Here is a 25,305-nt window from a genome sequence, read left to right as displayed (position 1 = left end):
ATGGTTAAAAATGATGAACCAAGCATATTTAAAGTAGAGATTTTATAAAATAATTCCATACAGTCATATCAAAATGATCAGAACTTGCTTTTTGTGATACAAATAATGCCTATAACAAGTTAAAAGGAAAAAGAAAACCGTTTAAAATCAGTTTTTACTAAAAAGTTTACTTTGTAGAAGGAAGGACTACTTGACTACGTCACACACATATAAAGGTTCCCATTTGTCTAGGACAATTCTGTTTATTGTTTCAGTATTAATATTAACAGTGCTTCTTATCATTCTTGAAAGAATTTAGACAATAAATGATATGGTTATCCCACTTATAGGACAATCTAGCGAAAGAAAAACCCTGTATTATACCAACTTACAGCAAGAAAATAATTATTTCATGCCTCATTAGTTTATATTATTTCATTAATTTTTAGTTCATTAAATTTCACTATCTGAATTCAGAGATAAAACAGCATGCTTTATGTTTCTACAGAGTTTCTTTCTCTTTTTCTTTTTTCTTTTTTAAGTAAGAGGAACAGCGTATGCCCCAATGGGGATCCAATCCCACCCATATGGGGTCCTGTTGCTCCTAAAGCTATTTTTAGTGCCTGAGGTGAAAGTATCACTGAGACATCCTCAGTGCCCCCAGGGTGGGGTGGGGGGCTTTCCTGGAACCAACTGGGCCATGGATGCCGAAGGGAAAAGAAAGAGGGAGAGAGAAGGGGAGAGGGAAGGAGGAGAGGGAGGGAGAAGCAGATGATCATTTCTGCTGTGTGTCCTAACCCAGGAATTGAACCAAGAAATCCATAGGCCTACTCCACCTCTGAACTAACCAGCCAGGGCCAAAATAGAGTTTCTTAATTGAGAAGTTTATCATTACCATACTATAAAAAAGCCATTTTAAAGCTACCAGATTTAATAGTTCTAGATTATTCATGGCTTACTTTCATGCCTATAATTAACTCTTCTTTACCCTTACAACTTGTTCACTTATGGTTAACTTACTGGCATACATTTAAAACAGAAAAGTAAAAAATAAATGAAAGGGACAAATGCAATGCCTGTTGGGTTTCTAAGTTAAACCTGAGGGGCAGAGGTAGCAGCTAACCATCCATCTACAGATTTCACTTACCAAAACTGATGCATAGCTTCCTTTCCCTTAAGTAAGAGTTACTCCTAAGTGGAGATGATCAAATCAGGGATATTAAACTACTGTAGTTTAAAATGTATGCAACAATCTTGTATAGATATTAAATATTTCAATACTTTAAAAAAGAAACATCTGTATAAAATTCATCAAAGTTTAATGGCAAACATATTAATAAGATGACCAGCACTTTTGATACGTACAAAAAGGACTAAAATCAGACAGATTGGAAAAAATATTTTCACTAAACAGTCTGTGGTTCTTCGATCTAGATGCACATCAATCTCTCTAAAAAACCTGCAATTTTTGTTTTAAATGATAATAATAGCCCCCAAGAAATTTCATAATGTTAAAGAAACTCAAAGTATGTGGAAACAACCAGAAATCTCACACTTGGCTAGGTGTCAAAATTGTTATTACCATTTTGTAAACAACATTTTTTATAAAGATTAAGTCAGTATACACCTACCCTATGAGTTAGTAATTCCATTCCTAGACATTTTACCCAAGAGAAATGGTGACAAACATAAGTTCACAAAAAAATATAAAAAATGCTCATAGCAGATTTATTTATAATAGCTAGAAAGTACATAAAATCCAAATATCATGAACAAAAGAATATTATGGTTTATCCATAAAGTAAAATACCATTCAGTAATAAAAATTAAAAAAACTTCTTAAAAAAAAAGAAACACTTCTACTACATAGAACACAGATGACTGAGTCAAAAGAAACAAACTGATAAGTGAATACACTGCATGATTCTTATACAAAGTTCTGCAACAGTCAAAACTACTCTAGGGTGCATAAAGTAGTGGTTGGGGTGGGGCTAGGGATGGGAATTGGAAGGAGCACAGGGAACTTTCTGAGGTGAAAGAAATGTTCTCAATAAGCATGGGGGTAACAAGACATTTGTCAAAACTCATGGTAAGATCTACTATACAATTTCACCTCAATTTTCTTAAAAGTTAAAAAATAATAAGCTGGCTAATTCAGTGCTCAGAATAAACATACTAACATTTGACACCCTAAATTTTAAGTTAATAGCCAACTCCTTCTATTATTTAACAAAATAATAAAATAAAAAAAGAACTGTAAAAGAAACCAATAATTACTAATTGTATACTACATTCAGATACTCTCCTACTGTCTAATTATTAATTTCTCAAAACTTCTAAAGATGGGTATAGTACTGCCATTTACAGATAAGAATTATACATATAGGGAAAAGTAAGTAAACCTCTAAAGCTAAAAAACATTGCCTCAGAAAATTTAACATATAAACATATATGGAAAAACAAAACTGCTAATCATACAAATCCAAACAAGTACTCGAATAACACATACAAAACAACTAATCTTAATCAGTAGCATAGTTTAAAAAAAAAGAACAAAAAAAAATTCTCTCTGGTAAGAATTTTCCTATTATCCTGGCTGAATGCAGATACTTAAAGCTGGGGACAAAACTTCTTTAAATATGGCACCTTCCAAAGAGAAAACCACTAAGGTGAGACACCAGCCCCAGCAAGATTTATTAAATGGCAAATGAATGAGTGCTGTGACCGCTCACCTTCACCCAGTCTTACATGCTTCAGTGAGGTAGATAACTGGAGAGAAGACACAAGGCAAAATCACTGTACGGTGAACAGTCTGGCTTGGAAAGAGTACTGTGCCTTTGCAAGGTACTGGCCGCCTGCCTCTTCCTGGCACCCAAAAGTGAGAGGGTGCTCTAAGACTACCATCCACAGAAACCAGAGGACCCAACTGGAAGGGAAGCCTGGCCTGGCAGGCAGGAGCTTTAGTCAATGTGCCCTCTTTGCCAACCAGGCCCTACCCTCCCCACAAATTAGAATAGCATTTTCTCCCCACTGGGCACAGCCTGGACATGGGAGTTTCTTGCAGCTTCTATGACACCAGGAAAGGCAACCAACTCGGAAAGTCCTGCTAGTGACCACAACTAAGCAAGTGATCAAGTAGGAGCTGCTCTTCCACATTTGGGAACTGTGCTTTGAAACAGTCCATAAAAATAGCTGAGGAATTCATACATAAGCTCCAAAACATTCTTCAAGTTTAAAGTCTACTGGAGGTAGTAGCTGGGGAAAAAAATCTAAGTAATTTCAAATTTATACTCCATCAAGTTCATACTGTCAAATGTTCAAACTATTCATTAAGAGAGAATAATCCTAAATTATTGTACAAGCACTATTTTTTAAACAAACAGACCATGATAATACTATACTGTTCACAGGCAGTGACAATCAAGATTTTCATTATAAATACCAAATTATAAACACATAAAAAATTCTAATCAATATTATATTTCCTTATTCAAAAGCCTTATGGAAAAATCAGAGTAGGGGAAAGGGAGAGTTTGTTAGTTTAATAGTGTGCACAAATATTGCAAAGGAATACCAGAAAATATAAAACATATTAATTTATTCTTTAAAGTTAACATTGCTAATTATTTGATCCATTTTTCTTTTCAACAGAAAATCTAAACTCTACCCAACAAGGAAAAAGATGAAGTATTCTTATCACAAGGTAGCAAACAGTATACAAACGTAGAGTAAAAAATTAAATTTAAAAACCCCTTCAAAACAGATTATTTTTCCCAGCACATCAAAACATTATATAATACATATTTCAAAGACTCACTGCAGGGAGTGCATAAAAGGGAACTTTGAGTAAAGAATGCAATATAGAAAAGAATTTCACAAGCTGAAAAAACTTTGAGTAAAAATAAAACTTCACAAACTTGAGAAAGACCTAAGAATAAAACACAATAGGCCTGTTTTCAACAACTCTAGAAAATACGTAAGAATCATAGACTTTTCTACATATTTTATAGACAAAGAAACTGAAGCCTACTGCAGTTACGTGGCAAGTCAAATATCACAGAAACCAATTTACAAAGTATTGGTTACATATAGTGGGTTAGTAATATGTTATGTCAAAATAGGCTGTTTGCTCTTTCCAAAAAACCCCTCCATTTCCTCACCTTTTCTCCTCTCTACCTGGAATGTTCTCCATCCCCATCACCACCTTCTGAAATCCTATCAATCAGTTCATTAAGGCTCATTCCAAGGCAACTTCCTCCACTGTTCAGCCTTCCTCAATTATTCCAGCTAGAAGAAACATATTCTAAAGTCCTGTAGTGAACTTTCTCTGCCATATTTAGCATGTCATTTGTATTTACTTTTTCTTCTCTACTACACTACAAACACCTGGTTGGCCATTACCATTATCAATCTTTCCTCCCCTCCAATCCTCCAAGTATTACATATTATCCCTGCACAAGGGAAGCGTCAATAATGCATAAAAAATAGAGTAATTGTTTCACTTAGAAGTTATAATTATTTTAATATCAATATTATAAAATAAAATTCTTACTGTAAAGTAAAAATAAACAGTAATAGAAAAATATATAATTCATAGCACTGACCCTTGGTGGCCCAATAATCATGCCTGTCCACCTTGTAAGTGTCATATCTTCATCATCTTCAAGGCCCCAGCTAACTGTACCATCGCCTACTCCTTTTTGTCCTTCTTCAAGTTCTTCCAACAAGCGAAAATTACGAGGAACTTTAACTCCTATACGAAAGAATGTCAATGTAAATGCAAAAAGCTCACAATTATAAGAGCTACACATAATTTTTACAAATTAACCTTTATACATTATTTCCCAAAGACAAAATTACCTCTACAAAAACATTCTGCCCCAAAAATGCTGAATCTGATAACCTCTCAAAATGAAAATGCTAAAGAAAGCACAATATCAAATATCAACAGTACATGTAAATTCCTAATCAATTTTTACTGACATAAACTAATCATAGAAAAATTATAGTGAATAGTTGAGATTTGTGTTCCTAGCCAAGAACATTGCATCAAATAAATGGATATAACCAGAAAGTTCAAAAAAGTTCAAGTTCATTAGTATAAACTCTCTTAATATTTTTAAAGAATAGAATTATATCCATCTTTCAAAATGCACTCAAAGGGTAGTGGTGAACACACAATGCAGTGTACAGATGATTCTGCAGAGTTGTGTACCTGAAACCTGTATAATTTTGTTAACTAGTGTCACTCCAATAAATTCAATTTATAAAAAACTCCCAAAATAAAATAAAAATTCACTAAGTTACTATTTTCTAGAATACAAAAGTAGCCCCACCCACAGTCCCCAGTCAGTCTCTTTCCTGTTTTCATTCCTAACCAATAAGTCCCATCTCTCCCACATCAGCACCAGCACATAATCATTAATCCTCACTTGGGGTGTTTTCAATTTTAAGACAAATTTGCTTATGAATATAACAATTTCCTAGGACATACCCTTCAAAATTTTCCTAAACCCTGGCAAATTTTACACAATCCACAAATCCACACCTCCACTCCTCTACCCTTTAACTTCATCACTCCTTACTTTATTTCTAAAACCTTAACAGATACCTTTCCTCTCTGCCTAAACTCTCTTAGCCTTCAGTTTCCCATTCCCTTATTTTCACTAAACCGGGTCTTTGCCATTAATTTGACCTCCAATCCCTGGAATCAAACCAATCAAACCATGATTCTTCCAATTTATCACAAAGTTCTTAGAATTACCAGCCTAGCCACTCCAAAAACTGAGCCCTGTGGTTTTCTCTGTTCACAACAGCATCTAACAGGAAACAACCTCCAGCCTCACTGCACGAGTTCTAAAAAATTAGGTGAATGCCCTCAGAATCCTCTCTCTGACTCTGATGTCTGATGGGAGCATGTGCTCACACTCTTCCTCACTCTCTCATGCCCACACATAAAAACAATTATGAAGCACAAAGAAAGAAGTGATAATCTGCTTTAGAGCACTGTCATTTTGTAGAACTTCTAGCTCTTGCTGAAACCAAAACATCTTTTTCACTTACTAATTCATAGTAATCTTTCTAGACCTCTATAATCAAAAGCCAGTATATACTGTAACTTAAAACAAAAACACTAGCTACATTATGTACTGTGCCTCATAAAAATTGCTTGAAAATCTTGGGCCACAGAAATATGGAGCTGTTATAAACCACAAAAATAAGAGTAGTCATTATTATAACTACTATGATTATTAATAACTGTTTAGCAAACTCTATATGCTATTTTAAATAAACTGTCTCACTTATTTATAAATTTATCCATTCTACAGTTGTAGAAATTCAAGTTTGAAAAAGTTATATAACCTACCAGTTTCCAGAACAAAGTCCCTCTTTTAACCCTTACATTACATTGTGTAGCACAACAAGCTACACAAGCACAGATCTAGGAGTCAAACTGCCTAGGTCCAACTCCCAGTTCTACTGCCCACTTTGACATGTGACCCCAGCAGTATTCTCATCTGTAAAAGTGAGATAACAACAGTTCCTACCTCACAGAATCATTGTGAAAATTAAACAAGGTAATCCACCTGAAACAATAAATGATGGCTATGATTATTTTGGTGTCCATATTAAGTAGAATTACATAAAACTTCTATTTAGTTTCATATAAAGTATGTGAGAATAAAAGCTTTGTGTATAATTCTGTAAGGTGACCTCTGGAACATTTTACCCTAAGACGTAAGTTTCTATTCATATAACATTGAGACAACTGCTATTTTCCCATAGCTGTACAGTTATAATCTTCACAACACATTGCTATCAAATTGCTCTTATCATTCATTATTAAATCATTCCCCTACAATAATTCTGACTTTTTTTGTGGATAAAAAAATTTTATTCTAAAAATACATCTCAGTAACAATAAAATAGCAAAAACTGGTCATTATAATAAAGAGAAAAAGAGCTATTTGCTTTCAACTTTTTTTCTGAAAAATATACTACTGCCAACTTCCATTTATCTGTATTTGAAGTATTGATTTTAGAGATTACCAAAGGAAATTTTAAAATCATTGTTTAGATTCTCCCTAATACAGATATTCATCTGGATTGCTTTTATCTTTAAGTAAACACATTTTCAAAGAATGCAATGAAACATAATTAGAAAGATAAATTATGCTTAGGATATGTGCTCCAAAGCAGAATACTGGTTTGTATCCCCGTTTCCCTCAACTGCTGCTATACATAACATAACAAAACAAAACAGAAAACTGACTGTATTAAAGTACTGGTATTTCAAAGTAAATTATACAACTTAAATAACAGAGAAAAGACATAACTAAGTTATTTCTAACACACTTTAAAGGCATATAATGACATTTAGTACTTAAAAAGTAGTCTTAGGGCCTGACCTGTGGTGGCGCAGTGGATAAAGCCTCGACCTGGAAATGCTGAGGTCGCCGGTTCGAAACCCTGGGCTTGCCTGGTCAAGGCACATATGGGAGTTGATGCTTCCAGCTCCTCCCCCCCCTTCTCTCTCTCTCTCTCCCTCTCTCTCTCTCCCTCTCCTCTCTAAAATGAATAAATAAAAAAAAATTAAAAAAAAAAAAAAAAAAAGTAGTCTTAGGCCCTGGCCGGTTGGCTCAGTGGTAGAGCATCGGCCTGGCGTGCAGGAGTCCCAGGTTCAATTCCCAGCCAGGGCACACAGGAGAAGCACCCATCTGCTTCTCTACCTCTCCCCCTCTCCTTCCTCTCTCTCTTCCCCTCCCGCAGCCAAGGCTCCATTGGAGCAAAGTTGGCCCAGGCGCTGCGGATGGCTCTGTGGCCTCTGCCTCAGGTGCTAGAAGAATGGCTCTGATTGCAGCAGAGCGTCGCCCCAGATGGGCAGAGCATCTCCCCCTGGTGGGCATGCTGGGTGGATCCCGGTCAGGCGCATGCGGGAGTCTGTCTGACTGCCTCCCCATTTCCAACCTCAGAAAAATACAAAAAAAAAAGTAGTCTTATATCTTGAAGGTGCTAAAGAAACAAGTAGTCAAGACAATTTCAGTCCTGTCTATAAAGTTCTGAGTGATAAGAATATAGGGAACAATATTTAAATTTAAATTTAAACTTAATTTATTACTTAATATCATTACTATAAGATATATCTTAAGTATTTTATGCAAAGACATGAAAGCATTAACTCAAAGATCACCTAGAGCTAGGTTGGTAACATACAACTTACCTATCAGTCCACATCTTGTTTCATACTAATGTAAACACACACGTTTCATAATATTTGCTCCACATTGTATGTCGCATACATCCTTGTCATATGCATATTTTAAATAATTTTATCACCCCTAGTCAACACATCAGTTGGCCATAATGCAGTCGGTAGAAATAACCCTTTTATAACAAAATTCTTGATATACAAAATTTCTCTGTAAACCAAAAACTGATCACAAAATTGACATTTAATTCCTATTAATGATAGATGCATGTTTACCAGAACATCTTAACTCATTTTCAGACTATTAAAAATTGGTGTGATTTACTTTGACCAATCTAAGACAGAAATTATGTACTATCTGGGGATCTGAGACGGTGGTAGAGTAAGTAGAAGTCACACACACCTCCTCCTATGACCAAACTAGAATTACAACAAAATTATAAAACAATCAACCTGAATAACCAACTGAGGACTAGCTAAACAGAAGTCTTATAACCAAGGGTTTACAGAAGAAGCCACATTGAGACCAGCAGGAAAGGCAAACAAGAATAAAGGGCTGGCCCATTGCCATGTGCAGCAGTTCAGGATCTGGAGGGATATATCACCTACAAAGGTTCCCCCCAGTGGAGCAAGAAGTCTCAACCCCAAGCCAGGCTCCCCAGACAAGAGTACCATAACCAGGAAGAGCCCACACACATCTGGCTATCAAAATTTGGGATTCTGCCTGACCAGGCGGTGGTGCAGTGGATAGAGCGTCGGACTGGGATGAGGAAGGACCCAGGTTTGAGACCCCCCAAGGTCGCCAGCTTGAGCGCAGGCTCATCTGGCTTGAGCAAAAAGCTCACCAGCTTGGACCCAAGGTCGCTGGCTCGAGCAAGGGGTTACTCGGTCTGCTGAAGGCCCACAGTCAAGGCACATATGAGAAAGCAATCAATGAACAACTAAGGTGTCGCAAAGAAAAACTGATGATTGATGTTTCTCATCTCTCTCCCTTCCTGTCTGTGTGTCCCTATCTATCCCTCTCTCTGACTCTCTCTCTGTCCCTGTAAAAAAAATAAAAATAAAAAAATAAAAAAAATTTGGGATTCTATTAACCAGGGAAAGATAAAAGTCTCCTAGAAACCCAGACCCCCTCTTAGAGGGCCAGCGGACAAATAATCTCACTCATGGCCACTCACCCGAGGCTCAGCAAAAAGATGGCTCAGAGCAGACTGGAGTCATGCAAGGAGAGCCTGGGTTGTGTGGCTCTAGATTCCCATGCTGAGTCCCTCACCCACACTGCCCAAAGACACCATAATTCTGGGGTCAAGCACTCTCCTCCATAGAGCATCAGCCTGGGTGGACTCACTAGTCCCAACCTCCTGACTACCAGTGACCCTGCCCTGCAATGTTCATGCGCTGCAGAAGAGACAGCTGACTAAAACCATGGTATATACTTTCCTGAAGGAATATTGATGAGGTCCAGGCACAGAAAGGGGATGTCAGAGACTAAATAGTGTGGCTCTGGAATGGGGCCCATTTTTCCCTCACATACCTTATGGGTGCCACCATTCCTGCACAAAGACTTCCCTTTCCACAGCCAAATCTTGGTCTGTTTTGGCCTGGTGTACTCTACCGGTCTCATCCTAATGAATCCTTGAGACCACAGTTCCCACAAAAGTCTATGTGCACACATAGGGTAGGGGCTGGTACTGGTGTACCTTGAGAATTTTGTTGAGTAGCCTCAGACCCAGCACTGGTTTTGAGTTTGAATCTGTATCAATCTGGTGAATATCACTCATCCCCACCTGGTGACTCAATGAGAACCTACCTCACACAACTTTTGTACCCAGTGACTGAACCTAACAGGAAGCCAACAGGTGGAAGCAAAACTCTGGGTGTCTCAGGACTCGACCCATGCTTAGTGCTGGTAGAAGACATTTTGCCACCCCCTACACATATACCCAGGCCAAGGAGAGGCAGCCACAAACTGTGGGTCACTTTGTAGCATCAAACAGGTAGCCTAGAGCACCTCCTGACATTAACCTGCACTGGAGGCATTCTTTTTTTTTTTTTAATTTTTATTTTATTTATTCATTTTAGAGAGGAGAGAGAGAGACAGAGAGACAGAGAGGAGAGAGAGACAGGGGAGAGGAGCTGGAAGCATCAACTCCCATATGTGCCTTGACCAGGCAAGCCCAGGGCGACCTCAGCATTTCCAGGTCGACGCTTTATCCACTGCACCACCACAGGTCAGGTCTGGAGGCACTCTTAACTGGCCCTGGCGACAGGCTTCAGACCATGTCTGAGAATTGACCTAATTAGCTCCACATGCAGCCAACCCAAAAGGAGATCTCAGGAGGCATCAGATTCTGCTGGGATGAATTCCACTTCTGGAGTCAGCCCCTGTACAGCAGCACATACACCGTGGTCAGATTTGATCATCACAGTCAGCCAACTTGAGGGTGAATTCCACCAACTAAAGAACCAACAGCAGTCAAAACAAAACTGCAACAGAAAGGTTCACAAACCCACACAAGGGACATTCCTATAGAATCTACCTTGGGTGATCAGAAAAAAAGAACTAATGAGGCCCTGAAAACAGTTACTACATAAAACAACCACATCAAGACTGGGAGATCTACTTAAAACACAGAAGCAAATACAGTCAGTCAAAATGGGGAGACAAAGAAACATGCCCCAAATGAAAGAACAAGGGAAAGCCCCAGAAAAAGAACTAACTAAAAAGCAACCCACCAGATACAGAGAACAAACCAATGGTTGTAAGGATACTTAAGGAACTTTGGAGAAAAATGGATGAACTTAGTGAGAACTTAAAGAGACAGTAAGCATAAAAAATGATATAGAAACCATAAAAAAGAATCAAATGAAGACTACACTAGAATCAACAGCAGGTTACATGAAGCAGAGCATCAAATCAGCGATTTGAAAGACAAGGTAGCAGAAAATACCCAATCAAAGCAGCAAAAGAAAAAAAGAATTTTTAAAACAGGATAGTTGAATCTGGCCTGTGGTGGCACAGTGGACAGAGCACCAACCTGGAATGCCAACGTCACTGGTTTGAAACCCTAGGTTTGCCCAGTCAAGACACATAAGACAAGCAACCAATGAACAGCTGAAGTGAAACAACTGCTTCTCATTCCCCGCTCCCATAAAATCAATAAATAAAATCTTAAAATGACAACAACAACAAAAACCTGAGAATAGTTTAAAGGACCTCTGGGACAACATCAAGGATAACAACATCCATGTCATGGAGTACCGGAAGGAGAAGAGAAACAACTACAAATTGAGATATTACTTGAAGAAATAATGACTGAAAACTTACCTAATCTGGCAAAGAAAAAAGACACAGTCCAGAAAGCACAAACAGTCCCAAACATTATAAACTCAAAAAGGCCCACACCAAGACGCATCATAAGTAAAATGTTAAAGGTTCAAGACAAAGAGAGAATCTTAAAAGCAGCAACAGAAACACCGTTACCTACAAGGAAACTCCCAAAAAACTGTCAGCTGATTTCTCAACAGAAATATTTCAGGCCAGAAAAGATTGGCATGAAATATTCAAAGTTATGAAAAGCAAGGCCCTACAACCAAGACTATTCAACCCAGCAAGGCTAAAATTTAAAATTGAAGGAAAAATCAAGGGCTTCTCAGACAAGAAAAAGCTGAAGGAGACCAAACTAATTTAACAATTTCAATTTAAGATGAAAAATGAAAAAAAACAACATAAATAATAAAATGGCAATAACTATTCACCAATCATTACTTTAAATGTGAATGGATTAAAAGCTCCAATAAAAACACATAGGTTTGCTGAATGAATAAAATGAGACCCATTATATATGCTGTATACAAGAGATCCACCTAGAAGTGGACAGAGACTTAACTTAAGGTTGTAAATAGATACACAGTGTACAAATAGTGTGTTGTAGAATTGTGCATCTAAATCCTTCACAATTTAATTGTCATCCAAAAACTTCAATGAATAAAGAAAAAAAATAGAGAGAACTACCTGGAAAAAAGACATACACAGATGAAAGGGATAAAAAAAAGATATTTCATGCAAATGAAAATGAAAAGAAATGGCCCTGGCTGGTTGGTTCAGTGGTAGAGCACTGGCCCAACATGTGGAAGTCCCGGATTCAATCCTCGGTCAGGACACACAGGAGAAGCAACCATCTGCTTCTCCACACCTCTCCCTCTCTTCTTTCTTCCTCTCTTCCCCTCCCACAGCCATAGCTCAATTGGTCCAAGTGCTTTGGCCCCAGGCACTGAGGGTGACTTCATGGAGCCTCTGCCTCAGGCACTAAAAATGGCCCGGTTGCAAGCATGGCCCCAGATGGGGTTGCCAGGTAGATCACAGTCAGGGCACATGATGGAGTCTATCTCCCCTCCTCTCACTTGTAAAAGAAAAAATAAAATAAAATACAAATAAAATAAAAATAAAACAATAAAAAAGTAAAATAAAATAATATAGTAAAATAAAAACTAGGGTAGCAATACTTAGACAAAATAGACTTTAAAACAGAGGCCACAATAAAAGACAAGGAAGGACATTTCTATGATAAAGGTATCATTCCAACAGGAAGATACAACCCTTACAAACATTTACATACCCAAAATAGGAGCACCTAAACATATAAGGCAAATACCAATGGACACATAAAGGAAAAAATTGACATTAATATAGTCATAGCAGGAAATTTTACAACCCCTTGGACATCAATGGATAGGTCCCCCAGAGAGTAAATCAACAAGGGCACAGTAGCCTTAAAGGACACACTAGACCAGATAAATTTAACTCATGTCTTCAGAGCATGTCACCCCAAAGCAGTAGAATATTCACTCTTTCCAAAAGCAAATGAAACATTTTCCAGGATAGACTACATACTGGATCACAAAAACAAGTCTAAATAAATTTTAAAACACTGAAATAATATCAAGCATCTTCTCTGACCACAACAATATGAAACTAAAAAAATAAAAACCTGAAAAACACAAAAATATGTGGAGTCTAAATAATAGGTTACTAAACAATAAATGGGTTAAGAATAGATCAGGAAGAAATAAAAAATTAACTGAGACAAACAAAAAAGAAAACACAAAACCCCTAAATCTACGGGACACAGAAAAATCAGTCCTAAGAGGGAAATTCATAGTAATATAAGCCTGCCTCAAGAATCAACAACTCAAATGAAGAATCTAATTACATCTAAATGAACAAAACAAAACAAAGACCCACAGTGAGTAAAAGGAAAAGAATAATGAAGATCAGAGCAAAAGTTAACAAAATAAAGAGTCTAAAAAATATATACAAAATATTAATGAAACCAAGAGCTGCTCTATAAAAAAGATAAAAAAAGATTTATAAACCTTTAACTATGCTCATCAAGAAAAAAAAGGAGGATCTACATAAATAAAATCAGGAAATAAAGAGAAGTAACTGACCCCCCAAAAATACAAAGGATTGTAAGAAAATATCATGAACAATGATATGCCAACATATCTAGATAAAACTCCTAGAATCATACAATCTCTCAAAACTGAATCAAGTAGAATAAAAAAATCTGAACAGACCAATTAGAACAAAACTGAAACAGTAATCAAAAAACTCCTAACAAACTAAAAATCCTGTACAAGATGGTTTCACAGATATATTTCACCAAACATTCAAAGAAAACTAACGCCTATCCTTCTCAAATATTCCAAAAGTTCAAGAGGACAAGACTCCCAAGCTGATTTAATGGACTAGCATTATCCTAGTTTTAAAACTAGATAACAACATTACAAAGGGGGGAAAAAATCATAGGTCAGTATCCCTAATGAACATACATGCAAAAATCCTCAACAAAATATCAGAAAAGTGAATTCACCAATACATTAAAAAGCTCATGCATCATGAACAAGTAGGATTTATTCCTGGAGTGCAAAGCTGATACAATACCCACAAAGCTATTAGCATGATACACCACTTAAACAACAACAACAAAAAACACAAACTCATACAATCACATCGACATGCAAAAAAGTTGACAAAATCCACCACCCTTTTATAAAAACTCTCAACAGAGTGGGAACAGAAGGAATATACTTCAACATAACAAAGGCTATCATGCCTGACCTGTGGTGGCACAGTGGATCAAGCTTCGACCTAGAACACTGAGGTCGCCGGTTCAAAACCCTGGGCTTGCCCGGTCAAGGCATATATGGGAGTTGATGCCCCCTTCTCTCTCTCTCTCTCTCTCTCTCTCCCTCTCTCTCTCTCTCCCCTCTAAAATGAATAAATAAATAAAAAATTTTTAAAAGGTTTTAAAAAAATAAGATAAAATAAAGGCTATCATGACTCAGGTTTCCACTTTTAGGTATATATTGAAGGCATCAAAAGCACTAATTCAAAAAATTATATATGCTCCTACATTCACTACAGATTCATTTACAATAGTCAAGGTATGGAAGCAACCAACGTGCCCATCAACAGACAAGTGAATAAAAAAAAACTGTGGTGCATATACAATGGAATATTACTTGACCATAAAAAAGAACGAAACTATACCATTTGTGACAGCATGAACAGACTTAGTCAATATTATGTTAAATGAAGTCAGTCAGAGAAAGACACATACCATATGGTTTTACTTATATGTGGTATCTAACAAACAATATAAAAGAACAAACAAAACAGAAACAGATTCAGAGATTCAGAGAACAGATTGGTGATTGACAAAAAGAAGGGAGTTTGAGGGACTGGGTGAAAAAGATGATGGGATTGAGACATACAAATAGGCAGCTACAAAATAAGGAATATAAAGTACAGCATAGAAAATATAATCAATAATATTGTAATAAGTCTATATGGTGCCAGTTGGGTACTGGAAAGAGCAGCGGAACATTTTGCAAAGTATAAAATTGTCTAATCACTATGCTGTACACCTGAAACTAATATAAAATATTAAATGTAACCAGTAATTGAAAAAAAAACGTAACAAAGGCTCTGTATGACAAACCCACAACTAATACATACTCAGTAACAAAAAAATAAAGTGTTTGTTCCATAATATCAGGAAAAAGTTAAGAAATGTCCACTTTTACCATTCTTAACACAGTATTGGAAGTCCTAGCCATAGCAATCAAACAAAAGAAATAAAACACATTCAAATTAGAAAGTAAAACTGTCCTTATTTGCAGATGACAAAATACTGTACATAAATAACCCTAAAGATTCTCCCAAAAGGCTATAAGAACTGATAAATTTAGCAGAATACAAAGTAAATATTCAAAAACTGGTTGCAATTTTATGCATCAATAATGAATAATCAAAAAGAAAAACTAAAAAAAATTCAATTTAAAATTGCATCAAGAAAATATAATAAAGTACCTAGGAATAAATCTAACCAAGGAGGTATAAGACCTATACTTGGGAAATTCTAAGGCACTGAAGATATATCATGCTCATGGACAAGAAAAATTAATATTATGAAATGTCCATACTACTCAAATCAATTTACAGATTCAAAGCAATTCCTATCTAAATACCAATGACATTTTTCACAGAACTAGAAAATATCATTGAAAATGTATATGAAATCCCCAAAGGTCACAGCAATCTTGAGAAAGAAGAACAAAGTTGGAAGTATCACGTTACCTGATATCAACCTATACTACAAGGGTATAATAATCAAAACAGCATGGCACTGGCATAAAAACAAACATATAGATCAATAAAACAGAAGAGAGCCCCAAAATAAATCCACACCTATGTGGTCAATTAGTATTTGACAAAGGAGGCCAGACCTCACAAAGGGGTAAAGCCAGCCTATTCAATAAATGGAGTTGGGCCTGACCTCTGATGGTGCAGTGGATAAAGCATCGACCTGGAACACTGAGGTCACGGGTTCAAAACACTGGGCTTGCCTCATCAAGACCATATGGGAGTTGATGCTTCCTGCTCCTCCTCCTTCTCTCTCTCTCTCTTCTCTATAATGAATAGATAAAATCTTAAAAATAAAATAAAACCATTGGAAAATGAAACTAGACCACCTTCTCACACTACCTATGAGAATAAATACAAAATGTACTTAAACACTTAAATGTACAGTGATGGGATTCAGCCGGTTTGCATTGGTTCAGCAGAACCAATAACTAATTTTTTGTCGAGTTCGGTGAACCAGTTGTTAAAACGGCACTTGTAATCAGTGTTCTCTCTAAGGTAGACAACTGGGCAGCCACCCAACATGGAAATCACAACTTTACAATCCTTACTCTTTTTTTTTTTTTACAGAGACAGAGAGAGTGATAGACAGGAAGGGAGAGAGATGAGAAGCATCAATTCTTCGTTGCGACACCTTAAGTTGTTCACTGATTGCTTTCTCATATGTGCCTTGACCGGGGGGCTACAGCAGACCGAGTAATCCCTTGCTCAAGCCAGCGACCTTGGGTCCAAGCTGGTGAGCTTTGCTCAAACCAGATGAGCCCGCACTCAAGCTGGCAACCTCGGGTCTCGAACCTGGGTCCTCCACATCCCAGTCCAATGCTCTATTCACTGCACCACCACCTGCTCAGGCTCCTTACTCTTTTTTAACATTCATCTGCATAACAGCATATTCTAAGTACTCGTGGTAATGTTCATTCCGTCCACAGGTGAAAAAAATTACAAGTGAGGATGCCAATCAAGAAGCATTGTGGAAATATCTTAAATGCCAGTTTTGTTTTCTGTCAGGTATTATTTAATATATTTTCACTAATATTTTAAATTTTTTTTATAACAATCTAGTTTTGTGTACCTCTTTTATTGTTTAAGTACTAAATGCATGAAATAATAAACTACCTTTCAGTATATCGGTTTTTTATACTTAAAACAGTTATTAAGGGCAGAGAACTGGTTGTTAAATTATTTGAATTCTACCACTGTGAATGTAAGACTTGAAACCATAAAACTCCTAAAAGAAAACAGAGGCAATAAAATCTCGAACACTTCCTTAGCAATATTTTTCCTGATATACTTTCTTGGGCAAAGAAAACAAAAGAAAAATAAACAAATGGGACATTAAACTAAAAAATTCTTGCACAGCAAAGGAAATTATCAAGAAAGCAAAAAGCCCATTGAAAAAGAAAAGGTACTTACCAATGATATATCTGATAAGAGACTAATATCCAAAACTTATAAAGAACTCACACAACTCAACACCAAATAAACAAACAATCCAATTATAAAATAAAAGGGCAAAGAGCCTGACCAGACAATGGCACATTGGATAGAATGTCAGACTGGGACATGGATGATCCAGGTTCGAAACCTCAAGGTCACCAGCTTGAGGCCAGGCTCATTTGATTAGAGCAAGTTTCACCAGCTTGAACCCAAGGTCACTGGCTTGAGCAAGGGGTCACTCGTCTGCTGTAGCCCCCCAGTCAAGGCATATATGAGAAAGCAATCAATGAAAAACCAAGGTATGGCAAAGAAGAATTGATGCTTCTCATCTCTCTCCCTTCCTGTCTGTCCCTATCTGTTCCTCTCTTTGTCTCTCTCAGTCACACACACACACACACACACACAAATACATACATACCAAAAAAGGGCAAAGAATCTGAATGGACACTTCTCCAAATAGGGGCATACAGATGGCCAAAAGACATTTAAAAATGCTCAACTGAACTAATCTGAGAAATGCAAATTAAAACTACAATTTGTATCACCTCACACCTGTCAGAAAGGCTATCAACAGATCAACAAACGAGTGTTGGTGTGGATGTGGGAAGATGGAAACTCTCTTTCACTGCTGGTGGAAATGTAGACTGGTGCAGCCAAATAAAAAACAGTATGGAAGGTCCTCAAAAAATCAAAAATGAAATTGCCTTAAGGACCCAGCAATTCCATTTCTGGGAATATATCCAAGGAAACTCAAAGCACTAATTTGAAAGAATATAGGCACCCCAACATTCATTGGAGCATTATTTACAATAGCCAAGATCAAGACACAACCCAAGTGCCCATCAATAGACTAGTCAATAAAAAAGATATGGTATGTATATCCAATGAAATATTACTCATGCACAAAAAAGAATAAATTTTAATATTTGTGATAGCGTGGATGGATCTGAAGGGTATTAAGCTAAGTGAAATAAATCACAGAATGACAAATACCATACGACTTATGGATGGATCAGAAAGGTATTATGCTAAGTGAAATAAATCAGAGAAAGACAAATATCATACGACTTCACTTACATGTACAATCTAAAGAACAAAATAAACAATTTAAACAGACTCAAAGATACCAAGAACAGACTGGTGGTTGCCAGAGGGCACAAGGATTGGGGGACAAGGTGAAAAAGGTGAAAGGATTAAAAAACACTAATAGGTAGTTACAAAATAGTCAAGGGAATATAAAGTACAGCATAGGGAATATGATCAATATTGTAATAACTATGTATGGCGCCAGGTGAGTAGTGGAAACATCAAGGGAAACACTTTGTAAAGTACATGATTATTTAACCACTACGTTATACACATTAAACTAATACAAAATAATAATATAACTGTAAATGAAAAATAAAATTCAAAAAAAAAGAGGCTCTGGCAGGCTAGCTCAGCGATAGAGCATAGGTCCGGCATGTGGAGGACCTGGGATCGATTCCCAGTCAGGGCACACAAGAGAGGCGCCCATCTGCTTCTCCACTCCTCCCCCTCTCCTCCCTCTCTGTCTCTCTCTTCCCCTCCCACAGCCAAAGCTCCACTGGAACAAAGTTGACCCGGGCACTGAGGATGGCTCCATGGCCTCTGCCTCAGGCGCTAGAATGGCTTTGGTTGCAATGGAACAACGCCCGAGATGGGCCAAGCATCACCCCGATGGGCATGTCGAGTGGATCCTGGTTGGGCGCTGAGGATTCTGTGTCTCTGCCTTCCCACTTCTGACTTCAGAAAAAAAAAAAATAGCATCTATTTAGTATGATTAAATATCTCTTCTGTCAAAATTGACCCTTAGTTTTGAGTGCTGGAATATAACTTGTAAAACTGAAAACACTCAAAAATATGTTGGCTAACATTGGTGTCTCTATAATACTGTGCCTTTTTTCTCCATTAACATAGTACATCTTCAAGTGTGTCCTCTTCAGAAAGGAAGAGGAGTGGACTGAATACTGTATACCCAAATAAGAAAGCAGCAAGTTTCCCCTGTTAAAAATTCCTGTTTGGGGCCCTGACCGGTGGCTCAGTGGATAGAGAGTTGGCTTGGCGTATGGACAACCCAGGTTCGATTCCAGTCAGGGTACACAGGAGAAGCAATCATATGCTTCTCCCTTCCTTCTCTCCCTCTTTCCCTCCAGCAGTCAGTGGCTAGATTGGTTATAGCATGGCCCCAGGCAATGAGTATAGCTCCATTGGAGTACATCAGCCTTCAATGCTAAAAATAGCTTGGTACTGGAGCATCAGCCCCAGATGAGGTTGCCGAGTGGATCCCAGTCAGAGCCATGAGGGAGTCTGCCTCACTATCTCCCCTCCTCTCACCTAAACATATACATATACATATACATACATATATATATATATATATATATATTCCTGTTTTGAAACATCATCATTCATTCATTCCAAATACACTGGTGTTTTAGTATTAAAATGCTGTTTTCCAAAATATTTTTGTAAAATCAACAGTGCAGAAAAATACAGCATTTTCATCCCATAGGTTTAGTAACTTGAGGGGAGCTCCACAATACTTTGGTTGATAAACAGGGCATTAATCTATAGTTCTGACTGTAGTGTTCTAAATGTTGTTTTGAAAATCGTAAGGGGCTTTTTTTAAAGTTAGTTGTGTTTATACTACATTAAACATTTAGAGATATTAAAAGCAGCTCTACATCTCTTAATAATACTCATTAAATTTATATTAATAGCTGAATATGAAATAAAGCAATTTCCAGTGATGATGATAGCCTCCCAGTAGCAAAAATCTAACTTATTTAATACTAACCACTAAGTCTTTTAAAAATTATCATGTTAAACATTGCAAATTACACAGGAAAAAAAGATAATTATATCAACTATTGAAAACTTGAAAAAAGTTATTAATAAAAATACAGGCTCTTAAGTGGCTCTCTAACTACAATAAGCCCAGGTATCGTTACTGATTATTTTTGACTGTCGGGTAGGAAGAATGCATTTTGTTTCTAAACCAAGTACTAAATTTTAAAACATAAAACACTGATGTTCTCTGAAGGGAGACTTTAACTAAAATTATGCATAAGATCTGGTTTAATCATAAAATTTTTGCTGTATGGCATTAGATATATCCACTGTAAACAGCACTGAAGTCCTGTGTGAGCAACAAACACAATCAATATCCTGAGTGCTGTGACAAGCACCTTATCTGTATTCCCAAATGGTATCATGCCTTTTAATGATGTCCTCCAATTACTGGCCCTATGAAACCAATGCCACAAGAGAATGGGGCAGGAATTGTCTATGTATTTTCTGAAAGTGAATATAAGCACTGCATTAACTATACGCTCCAAATGTTCACTAAAAACCTAAACCAAATCCTTTTTTCATTAGTCATCATGAGGAATTTTAACATTTATATAATAAATTATACATTATATGCATTCCCTATTTATATTCTTTTTTTTCTTTTTTCTTCTCCTGAGAGAGAAAAAGACAGGCAGAGACAGAAAGACAGGGAGATGAGAAGCATCAACTCTCAGTTGCAGGTCACTTTAGTTGTTCAATGATTGCTTCTCATACGTGCCTTGACCTGGGGACTCAAGCCCAGCCAGTGAACTCTTGCTCAAGGCCAGCGATCTTGAGTTTAGAAAATAATGTCTTGAACTAACTGATAGGGTCAAATCAATCTCCTTTCCATTAGTCCTTGGATTTCCTTAAATCATGTTCATCAACAGTTCAATACCAAATGCCTCTTGAACACATTTTGCCTCCCATGTAAAGAATAAAATTTCCAGAGTTAATGCAATACCTAACCAACAAAGCTACCAATATCAAATTTTGATCACTTATTTTCTTTAAAACTTCTAGCTGCTGTCTGTTATTGATTAAGAAATATATGTCACTTAACTATTGTGGGTTGTGGTCATTGTGGATGTTGACATCTGAGATGTGTTCTGCGAAACACTTGTTATTTTGGGTGTAAACTTTAGGTGGTGGAAGTCTTATTTGGTTAAGACCCCCCTGGTGGTGTCATTTTAAATATTACTATGTGTTTCAAAGCAATGACAGTCTCATTTTTGAGACTAGGAAAACTGGAATTGTAGAAGGTTTCTTTTGGAAGATTCACTGTAAGGTGGAGAGGCACATGTAAAGTATTCCCTGTTTGTCAACTTTAGTAGTGGGACTTTCAAGAAGTATGGAAGGATTTCTGCTTGAAGATCCCCAGGAGACTTCACTCTCCCTGGCTGCCTTCAGCAGCACTAACTTAAATAGCACCCCACAATAAACACAGCCCAGACACTTTGCAGAATGAGTCCCACTGGTCTGAGAGCAGAATGCAGCTTCATAGGGCCCCAACGAAGGTGGCAGTGATGCCAGCTAGTGGCCCTAATAACCAAATAGGACACAGAAGCCAGGCCTGAAGTGAGCCACAAGTGCGGAACCAGGTGGCGCAGTGGGTAGAGCATTGGACTGGGATGTGGAGGACCCAGGTTCAAGACCCCAAGGTCGCCAGTTTGAGCACGGGCTCATCTGGTTTGAGTAAAAAAGCTCACCAGCTTGAGCCGAAGGTCGCTGGCTCAAGCAAGGGGTTACTCGGTCTGCTATAGCCGCACGGTCGAGGCACATATGAGAACGCAATCAATGAACTAAGGTGTCGCAACGAAAAACTGATGATTGATGCTTCTCATCTCTCCCCATTCCTGTCTGTCTGTCCCTAACTATCTCTCTCTCTCTGACTCTCTCTCTGTCTCTGTAAAAAAATTAAATTAAATTAAATTTTAAAAAATCAATCTGGAAGACTCAGAAAACCTAAATAGACAGATTACACCAAATGAGACCAAAACACTTATCAAAAAACTCCCAACAAACAAAAGCCCTGGGCCTTATGGCTTCACAGAGGAATTCTACCAAACATTCAAAAAAGAACTCCTATCCTTCTCAAGTTATTTCAAAAAATTCAAGAGGAGGGAAAACTTCCAAGCTCCTTTTATAAGGTGAGCATAATTTGATTCCAAAGCCAGGCAAAGACAACACAAAGAAAGAAAACTAAAGGCTAATATCCCTGATGAACTTAGATGTTAAAATTCTCAACAAAATATTAGCAAACTGGATCCAGCAATACATGAAAAAAGTCATACATCATGATCAAGTGGGATTTATCTTGGGGAGGCAAGGCTGGTACAATATTCGCAAATCAATCAATGAGACTCATCACATAAACAAAAGGAAGGACAAAAGCCATATGATAATTTCAATAGATGCAGAAAAAGCATTTGATAAAATCCAGCACACATCTGTGATCAAAACTCTCAGCAAAGTGGGAATACAGGGAACATACCTCAACATGATAAAGGCCATCTATCATCATACTCAATAGGCAAAAATTAAAAGCAATCCCCTTAAGATCAGGAACACGGCAGGAGTGCCCCTTTTCACCACTCTTATTCAATATAGTTCTGGAAGTCCTAGCCACAGCAATCAGACAAGAAGAAATAAAAGGCATCCAATTTGGAAACGAATAAGTAAAACTATCATTATTTGCTTATGATATGATACTGTATATAGAAAACCCTGAAGTCACAGTCAAAAAACTACTGACCTGATAAATTCAGCAAGGTGTCAGGATATAAAATTAATACTCAGATATCAGAGGCATTTTTATACACCAACAATGATCTGTCTGAAAGAGAAATTAAGAAAACAATACCCTTCACTATTGTAACAAAAATAATAAAATACCTAAAAGTAAATTTAACCAAGGAGCCTGACCAGGCGGTGGTGCAATGGATAGAGCGTCAGACTGGGATGCGGAGGACCCAGATTCGAGACCCCCGAGGTCGCCAGCTTGAGCACGGGCTCATCTGGTTTGAGCAAAAAGCTCACCAGCCTGGATCCAAGGTCGCTGGCTCGAGCAAGGAGTTACTTGGTCTGCTGAAGGCCCACAGTCAAGGCACCTGTGGGAAAGCAATCAATGAACAACTAAGGTGTCGCAACAAAAAACTGAAGATTGATGCTTCTCATCTCTCCCCATTCCTGTCTGTCCTTATCTATCCCTCTCTCTGACTTTCTCACTGTCCTGTAAAAAAAAAAAGAAAAGAAAAAAAAATTTAACCAAGGAGGTTAAAGACTTGTACTCGAAAAATGATAAAACATTGATAAAAGAAATCAAGGAAGATACAAACAAGTGGAAGCATATACCATGTTCATGGCTAGGAAGAATAAACATCATTAAAATGTCCATATTACCCAAAGTAATTTATAAATTCAATGCAATTCCTATTAAAATACCAAAGACAACATCAAAGATATAAAACAAATATTCCAAAAATTCATATGGAACCAAAAAAGTATGAATAGCCTCAGCAATCTTGGAAAAGAATAAAGTGGGAGGTATCACATTTTTGGACATCAAGTTATACTACGAGGCCATTGTACTCAAAACAGCTTGGTACTGGCATAAGAACAGGCATATAGATCAATGGAACAGAACAGAGAACCCAGAAATAAACCTGCACCTTTATGAACAATTGATATTTGACAAGGGTGATAACAGCATACAATAGAGTAAAGACAGTCTCTTTAACAAATGGTGTTGGGAAAATTGGACAGCTACCGGCAAAAAATGAAACTAGACCAACTTACACCATTCACAAAATAAACTCAAAATGGATAAAAGACTTAAATGTAAGTCATGAAACCGTAAGCATCCTAGAGGAAAATATAGGCAATAAGCTCTCCGACAGCACTCGCAGCAATATATTGCTGATGTATCTCCATGTGCATGGGAAATAAAGGACAGGATAAACAAATGGGACTACATCAAACTAAAATGCTTTTGCACAGCTAAAGACAAAATGAACAAAATAAAAAGTCAAACCACACAATGGGAGAACATATTCGACAATACGTCTGATAAAGGGTTAATAACCAAAATTTATAAAGAACTTGTAAAACTCAAGACCAGGAAGACAAACAGTCCAATCAAAAAATGGGCAAAAGAAATGAATAGACACTTCTCCAAAGAGGACATACAGATGGCCAATAGGCATATGAAAAAATGCTCAACATCACTAATCATTAGAGAAATGCAAATTAAAACCACAATGAAATACCACCTCACACCAGTCAGAATGGCGCTCATCAACAAAACAACACAGAATAAGTGCTGGCGAGGATGTGGAGAAAAGGGAACCCTCCTGCACTGCTGGTAGGAATGCAGACTAGGTTAGCCACTGTGGAAAACATTATGGAGATTCCTCAAAAAATTAAAAATCAAACTGCCTTTTGACCCAGCCATCCCACTTTTGGGAATATATCCCAAGAACACCACATCAATGAGTCAAAAAGAGAAATGCACCCCCATGTTTATGGCAGCATTGTTTACAATAGCCAAGGTCTGGAAACAGCCCAAGTGCCCGTCAATGGACGAGTGGATTAAAAAGCAGTGGTACATATACACAGTGGAATACTATGGGGCCATGAAAAAGGAAATATTATTTTTTGCAACAACATAGATGGATCTGGAAACTATTATGTTAAGTAAAATAAGCCAGGCAGAGAAAGAAAAATATCATATGACCTTACTCATCTGACGAATCCAACAAACAATATGAACTGAGAAGCGGAATAGAGACAGATGCGAATCAAAGGATCCAGAAGGAAAGCGAATGAGAGCAGAAAAGCAAATCCTGGAGGGAAGGGGGGAGGGTATTACAGGGAGGAGGATGTGGGTGATGTATTAGGGAACACAGGGGAGGGGAGGATGTATTCAGGGGGACACTAGAATCTATGTAAACAATAAATTAATAAAAATAAAAAAAAATTTTAAAATTAGCCTGACCTGTGGTGGCGCAGTGGATAAAGCGTCGACTGGGAAATGCTGAGGTCGCCGGTTCGAAACCCTGGGCTTGCCTGGTCAAGGCACATATGGGAGTTGATGCTTCCAGCTCCTCCCCCCTTC

At 37.4% G+C, this 25,305-nt stretch overlaps 1 protein-coding gene across 7 annotated transcripts in view; it reads right to left on the bottom strand.

Moving 5' to 3' along the window:
- UBE2V2 (ubiquitin conjugating enzyme E2 V2) overlaps positions 1-25,305 on the bottom strand; it is a 54,078-nt gene that overhangs the window by 16,247 nt on the left and 12,526 nt on the right. For 3 of the 7 annotated variants that reach the window (XM_066266100.1, XM_066266106.1, XM_066266105.1), the window contains exon 2: positions 4,584-4,732. The exons of 2 other annotated variants lie outside the window; for them this stretch is intronic. In XM_066266100.1, the coding sequence (XP_066122197.1) occupies positions 4,584-4,732 (149 nt within the window). Of the gene's footprint in view, positions 1-4,583; positions 4,733-6,527; positions 6,567-25,305 lie in introns of all 7 variants that reach the window. 2 more of the 7 variants (XM_066266103.1, XM_066266104.1) reach the window with 1 other exon arrangement.

Source organism: Saccopteryx bilineata, chromosome 3 (assembly GCF_036850765.1).
Source record: "Saccopteryx bilineata isolate mSacBil1 chromosome 3, mSacBil1_pri_phased_curated, whole genome shotgun sequence".
In the NCBI taxonomy this organism is placed as follows: Eukaryota; Metazoa; Chordata; class Mammalia; order Chiroptera; family Emballonuridae; genus Saccopteryx; species Saccopteryx bilineata.
This window is presented reverse-complemented; position numbering and strand designations above follow the sequence as displayed.